The 16727-nt window shown below is 60.0% G+C and overlaps 1 protein-coding gene across 2 annotated transcripts in view; it reads right to left on the bottom strand.

The window, feature by feature from the left end:
* The window catches only part of DPYSL5 (dihydropyrimidinase like 5), a 111477-nt gene that overhangs the window by 28495 nt on the left and 66255 nt on the right, over positions 1 to 16727 (bottom strand). For both annotated transcript variants that reach the window (XM_048846108.2, XM_048846106.2), the window contains exons 6-11: positions 16619 to 16663; positions 15461 to 15536; positions 14228 to 14384; positions 13839 to 13980; positions 12989 to 13131; positions 12196 to 12403 (exon numbers count right to left, since the gene is read on the bottom strand). In XM_048846108.2, coding sequence (XP_048702065.1) covers positions 12196 to 12403; positions 12989 to 13131; positions 13839 to 13980; positions 14228 to 14384; positions 15461 to 15536; positions 16619 to 16663 — 771 coding nt within the window. The remainder of the gene's footprint in view (positions 1 to 12195; positions 12404 to 12988; positions 13132 to 13838; positions 13981 to 14227; positions 14385 to 15460; positions 15537 to 16618; positions 16664 to 16727) is intronic.

The following is a 16727-nucleotide window of genomic DNA, read 5'->3' on the forward strand; positions in this document are numbered from 1 at the left end:
CCTCAAACTCCTTTATCCTTCTTCCCAGAGCCACGTAGTCCGCAGTGATCTGCTCAAGGTCATTCTTGGCAGTGTCATTGGTGCCCACGTGGAGAAGCAGGAAGGGGTAGCAATCCGAGGGCTTGATGAGTCTCGGCAGTCTCTCCGTCACATCGTGAATCCTAGCTCCTGGCAAGCAGCAGACTTCTTGGTTTTCCCAGTCGGGGCGGCAGATAGATGACTCAGTCCCCCTGGGGAGAGAGTCCCCGACCACCACCACCCGCCTCCTTCTCTTGGGAATGGTGGTCGTGGAACCCCCAACCCTAGGACAGTGCATCTCATGCCTTCCAATCGGCGGAGTCTCCTTTTTTTCCCTTCCCTCAGATGTATCATCTAGTCCACTCTCCGCATTAGTACCTGTAGAGGGGGAGGCTCTAGGGAAGCAATCGGGGGGTGAAAGGATCCAGGGGGCTGCCCTCACTGGGAGGGCGGGTTCAAGGGTGCTGCTGAGAGGCACCCAAAGAGGAATACTCTGGGGGAGGGGAGGGAAGGCCAGGCATGGATCAGGAGTGACACTGTGTGATCAGGAGTGACACTGTGCACAGGGGGAGAGCAGGGCTGGAGCAGAGCATCAGGGCAAAGGACAAGATCAGTAACTGTGAGACCCCGGGCCCGCTTCCTTCACAGCCGCCTCCACACTCCCCCGGACCTGCCTGTACCATGATGGGCCCACAGGGAACCAGCAGCTCACCAGTGAGGTACTATAGAAGCTGTTTTGTGCAGGCTTGATAAACCTAAGTATTGGAATCTCCACCATCTTTGGGGATTCTTTGCAGTTCACCCCAATTGAGTAAGTGCAGTGTGGCTCCCTGGGACCCTGGTCACAGCAACATACATCCACCTCTCGCTCTCAGCTTGCCCGGAGAGCAAACTTTGTCCTTTCGCCCTCCCTCCTGCCTGGTATCCATGCAAAATATAGGAGAAACTGAGGCACACACAGGACTTTAAAAAAATACTACAGAAAATTCCCACTTTGTCCCACATGGGTTTATGTGGGTTTATGCACGGATCCTGTCAAACTAACTTGATATATTTTTGATGAGATTTCAAGTCTGGTTTATCAAGGTAACAGTGCTGATGTAATATACTCAGATTTCTCTAAGGCGTTTGGCATGGCACTGCATGACATTGTGATTAAAAAACAAGAATGTTATAAAATAAGCATGGCCCACAGTAAATGGATTCAAAGCTGGCTAACTGATAGATCTCAACACGTAATTGTAAATGGGGAGTCATCATCGAACGGGGTGTTTCCAGTGGGGTCCTGCAGGGATTGGCTCTCGGCCCTATATTATTTAACATTTTTATTGATGACCTGGAAGAAAACCATCACTGATAAAGCTTGCAGACAACACAAAAATTGGGTGAGTGGTAAATAAAGAAGACGACAGGTTACTGGTTCACACCACTGCGGATCGCTTGGTAAACTGGGGGCAAGCAAACAACGTGTTTTAATACGGTTACATGTAGGAACAAAGAATGCAGGCAAGACTTACAGGCTGGGGGGCTTTACCCTGGAAAGCACTGACTCTGAAGAAGATTTTGAGGGGTGGCATAGACAATCAGCTGAACTTGAGCCCGCTGTGTGACGCTGTGGGCAAAAGGGCTAATACATAAACAGAGCTCTTGAGGAGAAGTGGAGAGGTTATTTTACTCTATGTTTGGAAGTGTGACCACTGCTAGAAGCCTGGGTCCTAGTGCCCACAATTCCAGGAGGATGTGGATAAATTGGAGGGGGTCACAGAAGAGACAGGAGAATGATTCAAGGGTTAGAAAACCTGCCTGAGCGATAGACTCAAAGGAGCTCAATTTTTTAGCTGAACAAAGAGGAGGTTAAAGAGTGACTAGATACCAAGCTGTAAGTACCTATGTGGGGAACAAATATTTGGTAACAGGTACTTCAGTCTGGCTAACACGAGCCAAGGGCTGGAAGTTGAAGCTAGACACATTCAAAAGGGAAATAAGGTGTTACTCCTGAAGGCATTCTGTGCCAAAACATTAAAAATTCTGTGCACAATGTTTAAATTCTGCAAAATTCTGCAAATTTTATTTGTCAAATAAATGTGTTGGCTCCAGCATGACATTGGGGAGCACAGGTCACTGGCCGCACAGAGGTGGGAGATCACTGTGCAGCTCCCTCGTGGGACATGGACTCAGTGGTGAGGCTTCACCCAACCCTGGCAAAGTGCAAGGACCAGGCCTGCCCCAGAAACACCCCAGGGCTCTGCCCCTCTGTGCCAGATGCACCAGGTGTGGGCAGGCAGGCTCAGTGAGGCAGGATCCAAGAAGGCCAATGGCATTTTGGGCTGTATAAGTAGGGGCATTGCCAGCAGGTCGAGGGACGTGATTGTTCCCCTCTATTCGACACTGGTGAGGCCTCATCTGGAGTACGGTGTCCAGTTTTGGGCCCCACACTACAAGAAGGATGTGGAAAAATTGGAAAACGTCTAGTGGAGGGCAACAAAAATGATTAGGGGACTGGAACAAATGACTTATGAGGAGAGCCTGAAGGAACTGGGGATGTTTAGTCTACAGAAGACAAGAATGAGGGGGGATTTGTCAGCTGCTTTCAACTACCTGAAAGGGGGTTCCAAAGAGGATGGCTCTAGACTGTTCTCAGTGGTAGCAGATGAGAGAACGAGGAGTAATGGTCTCAAGTTGCAGTGGGGGAGGTTTAGGTTGGATATTAGGAAAAACTTTTTCACTAGGAGGGTGGTGAAACACTGGAATGCGTTACCTAGGGAGGTGGTGGAATCTCCTTCCTTAGAAGTTTTTAAGGTCAGGCTTGACAAAGCCCTGGCTGGGATGATTTAATTGAGGATCGGTCCTGCTTTGAGCAGGGGGTTGGACTCGATGACCTCCTGAGGTCCCTTCCTACCCTGATATTCTATGATTCTATGATCCAAGTGAGGAGGGGCTTCGTGTGGGGGGATCCAGGTGTGGCTTGAGAGGGTTCTGTGTGCAGGCAACTCAGTGGAGGATCCGGATGCACAGGGGCTTGTTGTGGGGGGTTCTGAGTGCAAAGGTAATGGGACTCTGCAGGGGGGTCCAGGTGAAGGTAGTTGGAGCTCAGCGGGGGTCAGGGTGTGGCAGGGATAAAGCTCAGCGGGGGGTCTGGATGTGGGGGGTTCTGTGGGGAGGGTCCAGATGCTGCGGGAGTGGGGCTCAGTGGGGTGGGGATCCAGGTGCAGGTGACTGTTCCAGGTGCAGGGGGAGTGGGGCTCGGCAGGGGCGGGCTCTGGGTGTGGTGGTGGGGGGGGGGAGACTCAGCAGGAGGGTCTGAATATGAGGTGGTCTGGATGCATGGGGGTTGGGCGGATGGGGGAAGCAGCTCCCCGTACAGTGATCCCTCCCCCTACAGCTGAGGAGCGATGGGTGCAGGAAGGGTGGTGGGGGAGTTTGCAGAGCTTCCTGCAGCCTCGGGAGAAATCTGGGGGATGCCGTACAGGGGAAGAGAAAGTCCCGTCCTCCCCAGCCCAGCCAGGACTAGCAGCTGAGCCCAGCACAGAGTAGGAGCCACCAGCTGGGTGTTCCCCAGTCTCGCCTCCTGCCCCACAGTGATTTACCTCTCTGCTGGCTGGGCCCCCAAAACATACTGTTGGGGAGGGTCACATGACCACTCTGGTGGCTTCCCTTTGCTTCCCTGTCAGAAAGTCATTTTTCTGCGGGGAAGCAAAGAAATTTGCGGGGCAGATGAATTCTGCACATGCGCAGAATTCCCTCAGGAGTAACCAGGAGTTAATTTTTAATGCTAAGAGTAATTAACCACTGGAACAATTAATTTCCCAAGAGATGTGGTGAATTCTCCATCACTCACGTGTAAGTTGAGACTGGCTGTTTTTCTAACAGGTCTGTTCTGGGAATTATTTAGGGCAGGTCTCAGACTAGCTGATCTGATCCCTGCTGGCCTGGGAATATCTGAATGTCTGAACTCAGGCCGGGGCTGGTGACTGGGATTGTTTTGGGTGAAATGAACCCCTGGCCACTGGTGGGAAAGCAGCTCCAGGAGCCTGGGGCTTTCCTAGCCAAGCGAGGGGCCCTGGGCTCAGATGCTTTGATGGGAAGAAGGAGCCTTCCCCTTTCCCGTTGTGACGCAGCAGGGAGGGGGGAGTGTTGACCTGGGAATGTGGCTGGGGAGTTTCACTGGGGATGGGAGACCTGAGAGCCTGTCACCTGAGCCAGGAGGGGGAGGGGGAAGGTAACACCTCTGCCTGGTTTCAGAGTAGCAGCCGTGTTAGTCTGTATCCGCAAAAAGAAAAGGAGTACTTGTGGCACCTTAGAGACTAACAAATTTATTTGAGCATAAGCTTTCATGAGCTACAGCTCACTTCATCGGATGCATTCGCTGGAGGGGTTTTGGTTTCAGTTTTGGGCTGGGTGGAGGAACGCAGGGAACCCCAAGGCTGGGGTCTAAGCTCCCTGCCCCCGAGAAGGACTTGACTGAGGGGCCCTGGTTATACCCACAACCTCTGTTTTAGACTGTGTTTCTACTGTCCAATAAACCTTCTGTTTTACTGGCTGGCTGAGAGTCACGGTGAATCCCAGGAAGAGGAGTGCAGGGCCTGGACTCCCCCACACTCTGTGACAACTGGTGGGAAAAGTGGGATGTACTACACCCCGTGGACGGCACTTCCTGCAGTGAGTGACTGGGGGGCAGTAAAACGAAGGGGGATTGACGGGGACCAGGCGTGCTGAAGATTCAGAGAGAGACAGTTTCAGGGGGCGGTTAACCCCTGGGAGTGTGTGACCAGAGAGAAGGACTTTTGCAGTAGCAGGGTAGCCCGGGGGATTGCAGCAAGCGGTCCCGGGGTGGAGGAGTCTGCAGCTCGACCCTGGCAAAGAGGTGGTGACCTCAAGAAGGACTGGCACACGAGGGGTTTTTCCTGGGATCAGTAGAAAGCTGCCCAGCCTGCGAGTGGCCAGCAGGGAGATGTACGCTAAACGCCTTAAGAGCAACCTGGTGGAGCTGTGCAGGCAGAGGGCGCTGCGCATTGGGAGGTCCACCAAGGAACAGCTGATTGCCCAGTTGGAGAAGGATCGCCTGGATGACCTGATCCCTGTCCCTGAGGGAAGCCGCCCGGTGGACACAGCGTGGGCCCCGGGGCCTGACCGGGCTGGGAGGGGTCAGACTGTGGCCGAGGACATCCCGAGACCCTTCCTACCTATGCTTAGGGGAGGGGTTGGGGGAAGCCCAGCGAATACCGAGGGCACCCTGACCCCGGCAGCCAGCAGGGGATCCTCCCAGCAGAGCTCCCCATCCCTGGAGCGGAGGCAGCTGGAATGGGAGAGGGAGATGAAAATGAGGGAGCTGGAGGATCACGAAAAGCAGCGTCAGCATGAGGAGAAGCAACATCAGCATGAGCTGAAGGAGAAACAGAGACAACATGAGCTGGAGCTGGCCAGGTTGAGGAGCAGTGGGGCCCTGGCTGCGGTGAGTGAGGGGGGGACCCGAGACTGCAAGGAGCTTTGATAAGTGCTTCCTGGCCCTGCGTAAGGTGGGGAGGAGGACATAGATAGCTTCCTGACAGCCTTTGAGAATGCCTGCGAGATGCACAGGGTTGACCCTGCAGACAGGCTCCAGTTTCTCACCCCCTTACTGGACCCCAAAGCCGTGGAGGTGTACAGCCGAATGACAGGGGCGGAGGCAGGGGACTACGAACTGTTCAAAAAGGCCCTGCTCCATGAGTCTGGGCTGACCCCCAAGATGTACCGGAAAAGGTTCCGGGGTCAGCGTAAAATGTCTGAGGTCACCTACCTACAACTGGTCAACCGAATCCAGGGATATGCCCGCAAGTGGACAGCTGGGGCCCAAGCTAAAGAGGACCTGCTTGACCTAATCGTACTGGAGCAACTGTATGAACAGTGCCCTTCCGACCTGAGGCTATGGTTGGTGGACAAAAAGCTAGAGAACCCACAGCACGCAGGGCAGCTGGCCAACGATTTTGTGAACAGTTGGTCAGGAGATAGCAGGGAGGAGTCCCAAAAGAACAGGCCCCTCACAATGCAGAGAGAGAGTCACCATGGGACGTCCCAGCAGGGAAATATGGAGAACCCCCTCCCAAGGGGAACGCCTGGTGTCAGGACCATCTGACCCGCTCGAGGGCACCAACGTGACAAGGGCTACTATCACTGTGGCCAGAGAGGCCACATACAGACCCAGTGCCCCAGGCTCAGGGACAGACTGAGCAGACCCAACCTATCCAGGGTTAACTGGGTAGGGACCCAGCTGGACGAGGGGCAGATGGCCCAGGCAAGGGGGGCTGCCAGCTTACCACCTGCTCAGGAGGGAAGAATACCCCAGGCCAGCTCCTCTGGAGGGCTGGATGCTCTGGGCTCAGGGTTCTCGGTTTACAGGGTGGGCGCGGGGCTGTCCCTCCGGAAAGAGTGCCTTGTTCCCCTGGAGGTGGATGGGAGGAAGGTCAATGGATACTGGGATACGGGTGCGGCAGTGACACTGGCCCGGCCTGAGGTGGTGGCCCCAGATCGGGTGGTGCCCAACACCTACCTGACCCTGATGGGGGTGGGCGGGACCCCATTCAAGGTGCCCGTGGCAAGGATGTACCTAAAATGGGGGGCCAAGGAGGGCCCCAAGGATGTGGGGGTGCACCATTTGCCCACAAAGGTGTTGATGGGGGGGGACCTAGAGGACTGGCCAAGCAACCCCCAGAACGCCCTGGTTGTGACCCGTAGCCAGAGCTGGCGAGGGGCACTGCGCCCCGACCTCGGGGAGGGTACCACACTGGAGGCGCAGGACCCTACCCTGGTGGGGAGGGAGTGCCCAGGAACAAGGCTCAGAGAGGCTGCGGCTTCAGACCCAGCTAGCAAGAGAGAGCAAGCCCCCACCCCTTCCTGAGCCGCTGAGTTCCAGGCCGAGTTGAGGAAAGATCCTCCTTGTGGAAGCTCAGGGACCTGGCCAACCTCAGTGCGGCACAGACCATGGGGACAGATTGCCAGGACAGGTTCCTGTGGGAGAAGGGGTTCCTGTACTGAGAATGGGCTCCCACAGGGGAAATGGAGTCATGGGGGATCAGGAGGCAGCTGGTGGTCCCCCAGAAGTATCGCCGCAGGCTCCTGTACCTGGCCCATGACATCCCCCGCTCAGGACACCAGGGAATCCGGCGCACCCGGCAGAGGTTGCTACAGAACTTTTACTGGCCCGGGTTCTTTACCACGGTCTGGCAGTATTGCCGATCCTGTGACCCCTGTCAGAGGGTGGGGAAGGCCCGGGACAAGGGGGAAGCAGCTGTGAGACCTTTGCCCATCATAGAGGAGCCTTTCCAGAAGGTGGCCACGGACATAGTGGGGCCTCTCAGCAAGACGACCCGGTCGGGGAAGAAATACATTCTGATGGTGGTAGATTTTGCCACCCGCTACCCCGAGGCAGGTGCCCTTAGCTTCCATTGAAGCAGACACCGTGGCCGATGCGCTCCTGACCATTTTCAGCCGAGTGGGGTTCCCCAAGGAAGTCTTGACAGACCAAGGGTCCAACTTCATGTCGGCCCTGCTCCGGTGCTTGTGGGAGAAATGTGGGGTCCGGCACGACTGGGCCTCAGCTTATCACCCCCAGTCCAATGGGCTGGTTGAGAGGTTCAATTGGACACTAAAGATGATGCTGAAAACCTTTATGAACCAGCACCCGCAGGATTGGGACAAGTACTTACCTCACCTGCTGTTCGCGTACAGGGAGGTGCCCCAGGAGTCTACCGGATTTTTGCCTTTCGAACTGCTATATGGAAGGAGGGTATGGGGGCCCCTGGACCAGATAAGAGACGAATGGGAGGGGAAGGCCACTCCCGATGGAGAGTCAGTGGTGGAGTATGTCCTGATCTTCCGAGAGAGACTGGCTGAACTCATGGGCCTGGCCAGGGAGAATCTGGCCAGAGCCCAGAGGAAGCAGAAGGTCTGGTATGACCGCACGGCAAGGGCCCGCGCCTACGCCACTGGGGATCCGGTGATAGTTCTCATCCCCGTGAGAAAGAACAAACTACAGGCCGCCTTTCAAGGTCGTCAAGCAGCTCAATGAGGTAAACTATGTGGTGGAGCTGTCGAACCGGGCGCACCACCGCCGGGTGTACCATGTGAATATGATGAAGCCATATTATGCCAGGGGGAATGTGGTGTTGGCCGTGTGTGGACATTGGGAGGAGCAGGGAGACGACCCTTTGGTAAATATATTCCCTGAGACCAGAGCTGGCTCCCCCGTGGAAGCAATTCCCCTCTCGGATCAGCTAACCCCTGCCCAGCAAGCTGAGATCAGAGGGGTGCTGCATCAGTACCGACAGCTGTTTTCCAACCCGCCTAGACACACTAATCTGACTGTCCACCGGGTGCAGACAGGATCACACCCGCCGATAAGATGCTCCCCGTTCTGAGTCACAGGGAAAACTGCTCAGGACCTGGAAAAAGAGGTCAGAGACATGCTGGCCGTGGGGGTGATCCAGCCATCTGCCAGCCCTTGGGCCTCGCCGGTGGTGCTGGTCCCCAAAAAGGACGGGTCAGTCCGGTTCTGTGTGGACTATCGGAAGCTCAATGCCATCACTGTATCTGATGCCTACCCCATGCCCAGGCCCGATGAGCTCCTGGACAAGCTGGGAAAAGCTTGATACCTTACCACCATGGACCTTACAAAGGGGTACTGGCAAGTGCTGCTGGATGCAGATGCCCGGCTGAAATCGGCCTTTGTCACCCCTCTGGGGCGCTATGAGTTCCTGACCCTGCCTTTCGGCCTCAAGGGAGCGCCGGCCACCTTCCAGCGCCTGGTGGATCAGCTACTGAGGAGGATGGAGAGTTTTGCCGTGGCATATATTGATGACATCTGTGTCTTTAGCCAGACCTGGGAGGACCACGTGTCCCAGGTTAGACAAGTGCTGGACCGACTCCAGGGGGCTGGGCTGACTGTAAAAGCTGAGAAGTGCAAGGTGGGGATGGCGAAAGTATCTTACCTGGGCCATCGGCTGGGGAGCAGCCTCGTAAAGCCGGAACCAGCTAAGGTGGAGGTGATCAGAGACTGGCCCGCGCCTCAAACCAAAAAGCAGGTCGAAGCCTGTATTGCGTTGGCAGGATACTATCCAAGGTTTGTGCCCCGCTTTAGCGCCATAGCCGCCCCCATCACTGAGCTATGCAAGAAGGGGAAGCCAGACAAGGTGGTCTGGACCGAGCAGTGCCAGGAGGCTTTCCGGGCGCTGAAGGAGGCTCTAGTCCGTGGCCCAGTTCTGGCAAACCCATACTTTGACAAGTCCTTTGTGGTGTTCACCGACGCCTCAGACACGGGACTGGGGGTGGTGTTAATGCAGGAGGATGAAAAGGGGGAGAGACACCCCATCGTGTACCTGAGCAAGAAGTTGCTACCCCAGGAGCAGAACTACGTGGCTGTCGAGAAGGAGTGCCTGGCCATGGTGTGGGCCCTTAAGAAACTAGAGCCCTATCTCTTCGGGCGACACTTCACCATCTACACCGACCACTCTCCCCTGACCTGGTTGCCCCAGATGAAAGGAGCCAACGCCAAGCTCCTGAGGTGGAGCCTGCTCCTGCAGGATTACGACATGGATGTGGTCCATGTGAAGGGAAGCGCCAACCTGATAGCGGACGCACTGTCCCGGAGAGGGGGCCCTGAACTTCCCCAGGTCACTGGTCAGAGTGACCCCGCTCAGTTCAGTCTCGAAGCAGGGAGAGATGTGATGATGTGACACAGCAGGGAGGGGGAGTGTTGACCTGGGATTGTGGCTGGGGAGTTTCACTGGGGATGGGAGACCTGAGAGCCTGTAACCTGAGCCAGGAGGGGGAGGGGGAAGGTAACACCTCTGCCCGGGAAACTGGACAAAGGCTGCAGGAGGGAGCCTGCTGGGGGGGTTTGGTTTCAGTTTGGGGCTGGGTGGTAGAACGCAGGGATCCCCAAGGCTGGGGTCTAAGCTCCCTGCTCCCCCAGAAGGACTTGACTGAGGAGCCCTGGTTGTACCCACAAGCTCTGTTTTGGACTGTGTTCCTGTTGGCCAATAAACCTTCCGTTTTACTGGCTGGCTGAGAGTCACGATGAATCCCAGGAAGAGGGGGTCAGGGCCCGGACTCCCCCACACTCCATGACACCTATCCCTCCCCAGTCAGAGTCAAAGAGACCTGGGGGATTCCAGACATGTGACAGGCCGACAGTGCGATCCCCCGACTCAGGATGGGGAGACAGCCCCACCCCGGGTGCATGACGGGTCCGAGTTTCCCTTGTCCAGAGAGGCTTGAGGACAGTGCCCCACTACCCAGGAGGGAACCGAGACTCCCAGGCAGCATGCCCCCAGCACCTCCCCTGCCTCCTTCCCGGAGCTTGGGGCTGGTTCCTTGTTTGGCCCCAGTCCTCCCTCATTGCTGCCCCTGATTACCATGCTGTAAGCCACATGCTCCTCCGGCCCAGCCTCCATTCAACACCCTCCCCTGCCCTCCCCTCAACCCCTCGACCCCCCTTTCCTCAGCCAATGCCCCTCCCCTCCACCCCATTCCCTCAGCCAATGCTTCTCCCCTCAAACCCTCGACCCCTTTGGGCAACAACCCTCCCCCCAAATCCCCAGCCTGCCCCCTTCTGCTCCCACCTCCTCTTCCCCCTCACCGGTCCCAGCTCCCCCCCATACAGAGTGGCATTCAGCTGCCCACCTGCCTGTGTGGGCAGAGACACTTGCCCAGGTGGCTGTGTGACTTCCCCAACCACCCCAGGGCCATGGCCCAGCATCCCGCCAGCCAGACAAAGCCTGCCTATCTGCCTGTCTTGCCCCGCATTGGCCTCCTTTGAGGGCACCACACGGAGCCAGCTCACGGCAGCAGGGCGGGAGCACCTCAGTGCCGGCTGCATCACATTCTCCAGCCCCAACCGCTCCCACTACTCTGGTGGCTGCAGAGTAGCTGCAAAGCCCAGCAACGCGGGCCGTGGAGTCAGACAACCACTCCTCAGCGGTGCGGCTGGGTGTTGACTCTGAACCCTAATGACACTGATGCCAACGTAGCTGGCATTTCGCTGCTGACCCCAGTGGGCTGCAGAGGACAGGAGTGCTCTCCTGTACTGGGAATGCAGCCCCTTTTGCCACCGCCAGTGAGTAGAGTATGGGAGGGGCCCAGCAGCCAGGCTCCTTCCTATTCCCCACCCTGCTGGGGCGGAGCCTCTGGCTCAGCTCTCTGCCAAGGTGCTACACAGAGGGAGATGGCCTGGCCTGGCGCTCGGGCTCGCCAGGCAAAGGGTGCTGTCAACCACAGGAGTTTGGCTCTGCACCCCACCTGTGCCAGTCCAGTGCGAGAGATGCAGCGTTGCCGGTGGGGGATCACACCAGCCGGCTGCCCCAGTGCGTGTCACACACTTGTGACTTCACTGCCGCATGCCATCACGGTGACTGCTCAGCGCACCGTGGGTAGGACCCTCTGCCCTCCACCCACCTGCAGGCTCTTTGCCTTGTGGGATACCCAGCGACCGGGGGGCAAGGGCGAGAGTTGGGGTCCAATGCCCACAGTTCTCGCTGGCCTAGCCCATGATTCTCCACTTGCCCACGCTGGCTCCAATCTGCTTGCCCAGCAGGGAGGAGGCACAGAGGATGAGGGCGTGATGCTCTCCCCTCACAGTGCCCCAGCTGGAACCTCTGCCCATCTGCCCCGTCCCACGAGTGGCTTGTGAGAAGTGCTGGCGGGTCAGGCCCCCAAGGGTCTCTCCGTCCTGGGCCCTGGGCACTGCCCGTCTCTGCAGTGCCCTGAGGCCTGACAGCTGCTCAACCATCTGTTGGCTCAGGGGAACCTGTCCACTCCTGGATTGTCTCCTCCTTAAGGCTGGGCCCCACAGCTGTCGCTGATCCTACGGGCAGAGGAAACCCACCCCAGGCTGCGCTGCTCAGCGTGGGTTGTTTCCTGCCAGCGGGGCCCCTGCACAACGCCCGCCCATGCTGCAACACGCAGCCCTCAGCAGTCAACAAGAGTGGGAGTGGCCAACAGCTTCCTACACAAACCAACTGGCCCATCTTGCTGCCAGGGAGGTGGCCCAGCGGCGGGATCCCGGGCTTGGGCACCGTGCCACCTTGCCCTGCACAGTGATCCTGGCCCTGCTCCGGCCATGTGGGGACGTGCAGGGGCAGCCAGGTGACCCTGAAGCCATGCACAGCACCGCGGAGCACAGGATGCCCCACCCCACCCTCCTACCTTCTCCCGCTGGACGAGCTTCTTGTAGACGGAGTCGGGGAAGGAGCGGAGTGGGCAGAACTTGCCAGTGCCTTCAGCGCACATGAAGACGCCATTCTCGTAGACCACGCGCCCGCGGCTGATGGTGACCAGCGGCACCCCGTGGCAGCGCATGGTCTCGTACAGGTTGATGTCTCCCCCCTGCACCTGGGTGCTGGCAGAGATGGTCCTGCGGGTGGCACAGCCGGAGCAGCTGGTTACAGCTGGGCCCAGAGAGGAGGCTCACGGCACTGGGGCAGCCCTGTGCTACGAGCCAGCAGCTCCTCTGCCCAAGCACAGCGCAGCCCGGAGTCCCCAGAGCAATGAGCAGCACCGACCGGGAGTGGGACACGGATCGCTGCCCCCCCGGCCAGGGTCTGTTCGGCACCGACCGGGAGCGGGACACGGATCGCTGCCCCCCCCCCGGCCAGGGTCTGTTCGGCACCGACCGGGAGCGGGACACGGATCGCTGCCCCCCCCCGGCCAGGGTCTGTTCGGCACCGACCGGGAGCGGGACACGGATCGCTGCCCCTCTCCCCCTGCCATCCCAACCAGAGTCTGTTCCGGGCTCATCGGGCACCTCCTGGCACCAGGAGACGGATCGCTGCCCCTGACCAGGGTCTGTTCTGGGCCCGTTGGGCACCAACTGGGACTGAGACACGGATTGCTGTCCCTCTCCCCCTGCCACCCCGACCAGGGTCTGTTCTGGGCCCGTCAGGCACCTCCCGGCCCTGGGCAAAGACTCTCTGCCCCTCCCCCTTTGCCCCATTCCTACCTGGTGGCTTCAGGGTCCCACACCACGATGTCTGCGTCGGCCCCGGGGATGATGCGGCCCTTCCGTGGGTACAGGTTGAGGATCTTGGCCGCGTTCGAGCTGGTCACAGCTACAAAGCGGTTCTCGTCCATCTTCCCCCCGACCTGCAAACACAGTAGGGGGCTGAGATGGTGCAGTGGGGCGTGCTCTGCTATGGTCCCTCTGGGAGGGGTGGGCAGACAGGGACGCAGCCCGGGGTGTGGGCACTGCTGTCAGAGGGAGAGTTCCCGGCTCCTGTGCGTCCCCTCTTTCCCTCTCCCCTGTGTGCACATCCTGCCCCATCACGCCAGCAGCTGGGAGAGGACGCTGCAATTGCCCCCTGGGGGGTGCCCTATCACAGGACCCCAGCCAGGTCACTCCTAGCTCACCCTAGCCTCATGCTGCAGGGCTGAGCAGGGGGATCCAGCACCAGCCAGGGACTGCCTCATGGGGCGGGCACAACCCAGCTGCAGACGTAACACCCACCCCCTATGTTACCACAGCCCCAGAGAGCCTGGTCACACCCCCCTGGACTGCAGCCCCCTGGGGGGGGGCAACGGTGTAGCTCCACCCCTAGTGTGCAGGGAGAACGGGCTCTTGCTGTGGGAGGGAACAGGACACTGGGATCTGGCCCCAGGCTGTCGTACCCATGAGCGATTGGGGTCTCAGTGGTCCATCTCCCCTGGCAGGGCGTGGCGGTCCCGAGAGCACCACCCCTGGCACGGCCCCCCGCAGCACCGGAGGTGGCCAACTCCTGGATGCCGACCAGCGCGTGCCAGACTCCTCATGCCCCATTCACAGCTGTGCCACGCCCGCTGCGGGTGCCACGTACCACACCCCGCTCCCAGATGACGCTCATGCGATCTTGCACGCCGCTCACGCCGTGGGGGATCTTGGTGAAGTCCTCCTTGCCCATGGCTTTCTGCTTGCTGGTGAAGGGCCGGTGGTCGGAAGCCACGACATTGAGGGTGTCGCTGCCAGGAGAGAGGGGAACAGGGGTTACCGGCCCGGCGGCTGCGGTGCTGCTCTCCACACCTGGCAGGGCCACCTGGCACATTCGTTACAGACCACGTGCCCGTGGCTGGGGCCTCCCTAGCGCCCAGCAGCGGGGCAGAGAGTGCCCTGCCTGGGGCTCTAACGGGACTCAGGCAGCGCCAGACCCGCAGGATTAGCCCCTTGCCCAGAAGCCCCGGGCGCCCAGCAGTGCCCAGCAGCCCTTACTTGGCTAGCAGGCTCATGAGGTAGGTGGAGGTGTTGGTGTCCAGCCGCAGGGGCGGCACGGTGACGTAGGCGGCGGCGTGGGACCAGTCCTGGTGGTAATAGTGCAGGCCCGTCAGCGTGGCGTGCGCCGTGGTGGTCTCTGCATACACCACCTTCCCTGCAAAGAGAGAGCGGACACGGCTGTCGGGGGGACGGGCTCTGGCGCTGGGGTGGTGCCCACTGCAGCCCAGGGCAGCGTGTGGATTGCCTAGGGGCAGGAGTGTTTCTCTCGCCACCCTGCCAGCCACATGGCGAGGCAGCAGATGGATCCCCGCCCCAAGGAGGAGACGGTCTGCAGAGTCATCTGACGGGCGGGCACCAGCCGCCCCGGCACAGGGACCCTGGGCTGGGTTCCGCAGAGCCATCTGATGGGCTGGCACCTGCCGCCTGGGCACAGCATTACACTGATGGTATGGGGGAAACTGAGGCAGGGGGACAGGGAGGGACTTGCTTGGGTCAGGTATCAGCAGAGCCAGGTAGGGGCTAGGACTTGGCGCCCTCACCCCCAGGCCTATGCTGCGGCTACTAGACCCCAGGGCTCTCAGGGCCACAGAGCCTCTGTCTGCCCCACGTACCATCACTGCAGGGCAGCAACGTGGCTGGGGCTTGGGCCACCCCCCTCGCGGCTTGGGGACGGCGGTGTCACTGGGGGGCATGTGCTGGAGGCTGTGTGGAGAGGTGGGGCTGGGTTAGGGGCCTTGGAGGGGTGAGGCCGGGTGTGTGTTGGGAGCAGTGTAGAGAGGTGGGGCTGGGTTGGACAGCAGGTGGGGGTGCATGTTGGGGGTAGGGTTGCCAACTTTCTAATCACACAAAACTGAACACGCCTGCCTTGCCCCTCCCCCTCCCCCAAGGCGTTGCCCCTGCCCTGCCCCTTCTCCAAGGCCCCATTCCTGCTCACTCCATCCCCCCTCCCTCCATCACTCTCCCCCACTCTCACTCACTTTCACCGGGCTGAGGCAGGGGTTTGGGGTGCAGGAGGGGGCTCAGGGCTGGGGCAGGGCGTTCGGGGTCCCAGTGGCACTTACCGCGGCTCCCAGAAAGCAACCGCCAAGTCCCTGCAGCCCCTCGGCGCATGGGCGGCCAGGGAGAATCCGCACGCTGCCCTCCTGCCTGCAGGCACCGCCCCCGCAGCTCCCATTGGTCGCAGTTCCCAAGCGCAGAGCCCTGCCGCGGAGGGACAGCGCCCAGCCTTACCTTGCATCTTAGCGGCAGCCACGACGTCGCCGGCAGACACGCTGGACACGTTGACCAGGTAGACGGGGCAGTGAGTCTGAGAACGACAGCACAGGTCTCAGCACCGGTGCCAGCTGGCTCAGCCTGCCCTGCCAGGCGCCCCCAGCCAGGGCACACAGCTCCCCGCCTGCCTGCCCGGCTCACACCGAGGGCTCCGGTCCATGGGAAGGTGAGAGCCCAGCTCACCTCTGCCCCTGCACCCCCCACTAGAGCACAGCAATCCCTCTGGGCGGGGGCGCCGCCCGGGGAGCCACTCAGGGAGCCGCCATGGCCCTGTGCCCACAGACAACGTCACCAAGGGCTCCAAGGATGGACAGGCCATCTCCAGGGGGCAGGCAGCCCAGCAAGGGCAGGGGGCCCTGGGCGCCAGGGTCAGACAGGCTGTGTCCATGGGGCAGGCAGCCCAGTGCAGGCAGGGTCCCAGGGACAGATGGGGCACCAAACACACAAGAAACCCCTCCCCCCAACAGACAGGATCCTGCCTTCTCCAAAAAATCCCCGCCGACGCCTACCACTGCTGCCCCTGGACTGATCCCCAGCTCCCTGCTCCCACCCTTGGGCAGTGCCCATCCCCTGCCCGGGCCTGGCTCAGGATCCGGCCAAGAACCAGGGCTGGGGGGAGGGGGTGGGTTACAGTTGCAGGGAGGTGGGGCAAGAGTCCAGCTCCACCCCACCACCCCCCGCAGCCAGGGCCCTGTGCCCCAGCCATGCCATCGTGAGCACAGCTGGGCTTTGGGCCAGCACCAGCTCCACTGCCGGTTAGGGTGGTGAGGTGGGTCCTGTCTGTTACAGCCGAGAGCTGGGACCCAGGTATTCTGGCACAGACTGACCAAGCAGCACAGCGCGGGGCTGGAATGGCAGGGCACTCGCAAGTGGGACCAGTGCGGGGAATGGGGGAGGAGGGGCCATTGCAAGCTTCCTGCTGAGGGCCCGGCCCCACAGCTCCAAGAGGGGCTGAGTGGAGGTGGGGGGAATGGAGGGCAGCATGGCCAGCAGGGGCACTCCCTGCTGGGCAGCCCGGGAGGGAGGAGGGCTCAGGGCGGGGGCAGAGAGCTCTGACCATGCCCAGATCAGGGGTGCTGTGTGTGTGTGTGGGGGGGGTGTCCTGGGGGCACTCACCCGGTTGGCGATGGTGATCACACGGTGCGTGGCTTCAGCCTCCAGCTGGGGGACAGAAAAGACGGTGACGCTCTGCTGAGTGCAGACCACCCGCGACAGCCCCACCTCT

This window comes from Caretta caretta, chromosome 3 (genome assembly GCF_965140235.1).
Source record: "Caretta caretta isolate rCarCar2 chromosome 3, rCarCar1.hap1, whole genome shotgun sequence".
NCBI lineage: Eukaryota > Metazoa > Chordata > Testudines > Cheloniidae > Caretta > Caretta caretta.